Raw genomic sequence first — 6,037 nt, forward strand, 5'->3', positions numbered from 1 at the left:
CAACATCTTCAAAATGAGATAACTCCTCATTTAGTGCTTTTTCAACTATCATCTCTTGGATAATATCCTTATTGCTAGATACAGTATACACTATAAATGTGATGTGAGGCACATGAGCAACTGTTAGGTTTGCCTGAGAAGCTACCATATTCTGTATGTTTAATAATGTGTTTGATAATGCATTATTTGTCTGATTGCTTTGTCTGTTTCTCCTAAAATTCTCAGAAAACTGACCTTTCTTTCCTCCACCAGGCCAGTAGCAGTCTGTGATATTATGGGTTAAATACTTATGAGCCTTGCAGTTTGGATTAGAGCACTATTTACTGGTAGATAGTTTTGTGTTTAGGGCAAAAGATGTGTCTGTCTTGTTAGAGTATAAGATAATATAGTCAGTCTGCAGAAGTGATATAATATCAACTGACATCTTGCACTGGTATAGAGAAGATACAATTGAGAGTCAGTTTCCATTGTGAGAAAGAGCATATGATTATTCCTCTGAAGTCTTTGTCTGTTAATTCCTGCCTGGTTTCAGACAAATTATCAACAGCAGTATACTTCATGAAGAGGTTCTGGATGTGGGCATTCATATTGGTGCCCTCTGTATACTTTATGTTCTGGAGGATCTGTTGAGCTTCAGATAGTGCCATATTGTTTTGAACAGTGTAAGTATCTATTATTGAGTCCCATGCCTCCTTCACTGTTTTCATTACCTTAAATCCTAATCCAATAGAGTCAGAGACATTGAGGATGATATGTGAGCATACATGAGAGTCACAGAATTTCCATTCATCATATGATGGTGTGGAGTCCAGTGGGAGTGGTGTGGTAGTCAGTGTTGTGCCTGTAGTCACTTGGGCAGTAGGCATGCATAGGATTGTTCCATCCACATATCCTCACAAGCCTTTACCACTGATAATTTCAGTGATCTTGACTTGCCAGAATGCAAGGTTCTTTCCATTGAACTGGGAGGCTTCAGGGAGTTGGATAATAAAAGGGCTCATTGTCAACATGGTTAGGGATTATAGTTTTTCATATAAATAGTTGTGGATGAATTGTACTGCATGTTCTCCTTGACTGATTCAGAGGCTAGGGCAGGGCCACATAACCTAAAGTGAGACAAACAACATAGTTAGAACTCAGTTGGCACAGTAATAATGAAATGACTGTATTGATATGACACTGTACCTAAAGTGAGACAAAAAATGTAGTTAGAACTAAGTAAATGAGTGAGTAAAGTATGTAGAGTATATGAGTTAAGTAAAGCATACCTCAATCAGTGCAGTAATAATGAAACAACTGAGGATGCAGATGTAACTACCAGGTATATGTACCTTCAGGTCAAAGTATAAGAGTATGGGTAAGTGAAATGGTCCATAAGGAATGGTGTACAGTATTAGTAATTGAGTTGGGAATGGTCGGGTGCATGTGTCTCATTCAACAAAAGAATGGAGTGCAATGAGTTCATGAACCGCCATGATTTGTCCTTTGACCATGATGACAGAGATAGCAAGAGCCAGGAGATGATGAAGCTGTGGGCAATGCATGGCTCACAAACACCTTGAATTAATATCAATGTGTCAGACATGTTTTCCACATATTAGATCCTCCCTGTTTTGTCGGGCTACAAAACAGCTGGCATTGGAGTAAGCAACCTGACTCAATAGCAGAAGATGGATTGACCCTCCTAGCAGCCAACCGCAGGGCCAATTGTCAGATTACTCATTGGTCAAGCCACAGACTCAAGATAGTACTGCCCCCTGTCTGTAGTTCTAAATGCTCCACCGAACTTATGTCTTCTGAGCACTTATCCATGGTTGCCCATACACTTGGATTTTCATCAGCTCTGAAGTCATCAATGTGTGGCGGTGAGTCCTCTGAGATGGTGCTAAATGAAGAACCTCAGGATCATGAAAGGATTTGAATGCGAGCACTGAATTTTGTGCAAAAGAGCATAGAATCGATTGATGGTCAAAGTGTCGGAAGGGACATTGATGACGACGACACCGCCACCTGAAACTTTTTTCGCAAAAAAAAAACATCTGTTGATAAAAACACATTTTATTCATCATTTATTTTGTGACGACGTCGTACCAATACATTTACCTCTGCAATTTGCTTGTAGGATACAGTTCCAAATCAGATACTTTAAACAGACGTTGTAATTCTCAGTCAGGGTATCCGCTCAGAAAATGGTCGCCAATGCGCCATCATCATACTTTCCACTTCCCAAACCACCCATTTTCCCGCCGGCCCCAGGCCCGTTCTTTCCAAAAGTAAAGCCAACCCATACTCCCCTTCCAAATCCTTCGTCCTTCTCCTTCACTTGTTCAACATTTCTCTGTTTCTCGCGGACCTCGGCGTACTTCGCCATGTCCTCTGTAGATGTGAAATCGTCATAGTAACCTGTATCAATTTCAGAGTCGAGAGCAGGTACAAATGGGGCGTCGACAGCACGCAGATCGTCCCATTTAACGCCATCAAAGAATGGGTGGCTGGAGACTTGCGGTAGAGTAGCGTACCGAACACTTGCATGGGAGAGTAGTCTTCGCATCGTTAGGGGCGAAAGTGCTTTATAACATGGCATTGATGAACATACCTAGTTACTGCATCCCAAGCGGTGTCTGTCAAGTTGAACACCAGGTCCTCTGGCTTGTCGTACTCGGGCCTGCGAAGGACTTTCGTCCAGTTCTTGAGATTGGTCCATGTTTCCTCAGGGTTGCCTCCGCTAAAAGGAGGAAAGCCGGCAAGGAATTCAAAGAGGATGCAGCCCAGCGACCAATAGTCAACGGAGAATGTGTATGGCTTGCCACGCAGGACCTCAGGAGCCTGCGGGGCAAGTCAATAAGGGGGGGTAAACGCTGTGGGTTGAGGGCAAACCATGTAATCGGGTGATCCAACTATGGAGTCAGCATAGCGGGGATCCTCATTACGGATAGAGCGATAGATAGAGCGACGTTCTAGAGTTGATCTATGGATGACTTCATTATCCTTGACTTTGTCGAGCTATAATAATATTATAGATGATTGCCGCATGGAACTGGTTGGTAAACTTGCCTTGGCTTTGAGAGACTCAATTCGTCGGGGATTCAGCGCACCGGTAGCCAATCCAAAGTCTGTCAGTTTGACATGTCCTGTGCCATCGACAAGGAAGTTCTGATGTACGTTAGCATGCCAGTTCAGTTGAGACCGCCATACCTCGGGTTTCAGGTCTCTATGAATATACCCCAGCTTGTGGAGCTCATTGACGCCGGCGAACATCTCGCTGATGTAGAATCGCGCATGTTCTTCTTTGAGAACGCCCGAGTTGTTGAGCAGAGTCCGAAAGTCGCCTCCAGGGACATACTCCATGGCGAGATAGACGTATTGGGGATCTTGGAAGGCGTAAAGCAGCTTGACGAGCCAGGGTGTCTTGGTAGCCGTCAAGATATCGCGTTCAACGAGAACGTGGCGGATCTGGAAGGTGTAAGCTCATATTGCCGGTGAGTGGCGGCAAACGCACCTCATCCATCTTGAACAGCGTCTTCTTTTTCATCTTTTTCAACGCGCAGACCTCTCCTGTCTCTTGCTTCCGAGCAAGAAACACCTCGCCATATCCACCTTGGCCAACCTGGGCAATGATATGGAACTGGTCGACACGAAGGTTGGTGCGCCGCCTACGGAGGAGCACGCGTTCACGACCACAGTAGCTCTTGAACTCTTTTGAGTACTCGGAAGGCTTGAGATCGCGGGCCTTGGTGTCCTGGTTGAACTTGACTCGCCGTTCTTTGCGGGCGGCAAGGTAGCCCAGCGTCTGGAAGTAATAATCCAGAAAATCTGGACAACGTGAGGATCATCTTGGTCACGACCGACGGCAAACGTACACAGTTGGGCAACAGTAGCCTTGCGTTTGACCTCTGCAGTATCGAGCAGCTCCCGCTCCCACAACTGAAGTCCGGGTTGTTTGATGGTCGATGTTCCTTTTGCGGTTTGCATGTTGATGTCATTTGAAAAAGTAAGCCCCTTCGCCGTGTTCATATGGATATCAAAACCTGATATGGATAATCCCTTGGCGGTGTCCATATGGATGTCGCAGTCGCGGTAGTATGAGAATCTGTCCGTACGTTCGGAAGGTAGACCGGAGATATGTTTCGTCTCCATGGATTACAGAAAAGGGCAAAAGAGTGTAGTGAGGTTGGCTGAGTATCACGAACGCCCGAGCACGTGGCTGCCCGTTGAGGCCGAAAGTCCGGTGCACTGTCCGGCAGCCTGTCCGGGTCCGATTGCTCAGCCAGAGAAAAATAGCTCTCTCCGATGGGCTCTGTCACACAGCCACTGCAGGGATGGAAATTTTGAGCAGATGGAGTTTGCAGTGAAATAGTGAAGTTGGTCAACTATGCTGGAATTGATCCATAGCTCCATAGCTACTGTAAGTGGAAACATCATCATATATACATGTTACATACATGCTGACAGCCTCTGCTCCATACCAACTTCAACTTAACCTAACCCAACCAAGTCACCAACAGATTCCACTGGACTCCACCCCATTATATCTATTATCCACCCATTTGATTTATCTTCTAGTATTTCACATTTACATTTCATATCACTGGTCTCTGACTTGGTAGGATTACATAGCATCAGATTCCATCAGACTCCATCATGGAATTAGCTACCAGCATATAAATCCTGTATTATCACTGTAGATAGTCAGTTTGAATATCAACTTGGATAGCTAATACCCTCTATACTCACTCTCACTCTTGTCTGATGAATTTCACTCCAAAGGACAACTTCTCCATCTTCTCTTCTTGACAGACTCCATTCTATCATTCTAACTCCTTGGGCTTTGACTCAAGGGTAACATTGCTAATAGCCTTGTTGATGCCTCTGTACTCTGCCAGTCTTCACATGTGCACTCAAGTCTATCCTATTGGCATGTTTCTAACAGTATATTTGAATTCAACTCTTTGAGTCAAAATTTTTCTATATCATGTCTATCACATTCACCCAACCCACAGAAGCAGATTCTGAACAAACACAGCCTATCTATTCCAACATGTTTTCTATGGAAGACATTTTAGCTTCTGCCTTGAAAGAGCAGTCAGATCTCTTCAGATTAGCTTCCAGTGAAGGACAACCCTCTCATAGAAAAACCTACACTCATTCCAGTTTCACTGCTCACCAACCTAGCTACAATGACTTCCCTAATTCTTTTGATGCCACCAGCATTTCATCTGACAGAGCCTGATGGACCAACTCAATGTGTGATGCTTGAAATGACCCTATTACAGACCTCTTGTCTCTAGGCAATATGCATGAAAATTCAGACAGCTCAGACTCTGAAGGTGAAGGTGATAATAATACCATCTACTCATACTCTCATCCATTATAGACCAGGCAGCAACTCACTAAACTCTTCTCTGAGAGACTCTAGCAGACCTGGTGAACCAGAAGAACCAGATGGTCCTGGCAGTCCAAATGGCTCTGATGGTTCTAGAGATAACAACAACCTAAATCAGCAGGATATGTTATAGAAATTCATGAACCTGCTATAAGGAGTTTTCACTTCTCTCGATAACACTAAGCCCACCACTATCTGCACTAAGGTCAAAGAACCAAAACCCTTTGATGGCTCTGACTCTCACAAACTGAAGGCCTTCATTGTCTCTCTTTAGTTAAATTTCAATGATAGATCTGTTGTATTTACAGTGAATATCAACAAAGTCAACTGCATCATCTTCTTTTCTGTCTGACACCATGCTCAACTGGTTTGAACCAGACATCTTTAATCTCAGAATCTATCAGCCTAGCAATTCTTCTACATGGCCTTCCTAAATAAGCTCTATAGCAAATTTGGCCTCTTTGATGCCATTGGGAATGCTGAAGATGCACTGGAGCATCTTTAGATATGTGATAGAGACCAGATCATAAAGTATATAATCTAATTCAATCAGTATGCATCACAGATCAGATATAGAGATAACTCTCTCTGCTATGCCTTCTACTGTGGCCTCTATACCCATATTAAGAACAACATGGCTCATCATGGAAAGTA

At 43.8% G+C, this 6,037-nt stretch overlaps 2 protein-coding genes across 2 annotated transcripts; both read right to left on the reverse strand.

Moving 5' to 3' along the window:
• Nucleotides 1-413: 413 nt before the first annotated feature.
• On the reverse strand, nucleotides 414-893 carry BT62DRAFT_884572 (uncharacterized protein; the record flags this gene model as incomplete). Its single annotated transcript, XM_043182798.1, has 1 exon — nucleotides 414-893. A coding segment is annotated over one exon (480 nt), but the record flags the coding sequence as incomplete, so codon positions are not given.
• A 1,152-nt stretch (nucleotides 894-2,045) lies between these two features.
• On the reverse strand, nucleotides 2,046-4,168 carry BT62DRAFT_928108 (kinase-like protein). The gene is made up of 7 exons (XM_043185438.1): nucleotides 3,861-4,168; nucleotides 3,500-3,813; nucleotides 3,196-3,453; nucleotides 3,055-3,153; nucleotides 2,878-3,003; nucleotides 2,597-2,826; nucleotides 2,046-2,543 (listed from the first exon to the last, which is right to left on the reverse strand). Exons 1-7 carry the CDS (start codon nucleotides 3,970-3,972, stop codon nucleotides 2,183-2,185), a joined length of 1,500 nt encoding a protein of 499 aa, XP_043044324.1. The 5' UTR covers nucleotides 3,973-4,168; the 3' UTR covers nucleotides 2,046-2,182.
• Between the last annotated feature and the right edge of the window lie 1,869 nt (nucleotides 4,169-6,037).

Source organism: Guyanagaster necrorhizus, assembly GCF_019112545.1.
Source record: "Guyanagaster necrorhizus MCA 3950 unplaced genomic scaffold BT62scaffold_4, whole genome shotgun sequence".
Classification (NCBI taxonomy): domain Eukaryota; kingdom Fungi; phylum Basidiomycota; class Agaricomycetes; order Agaricales; family Physalacriaceae; genus Guyanagaster; species Guyanagaster necrorhizus.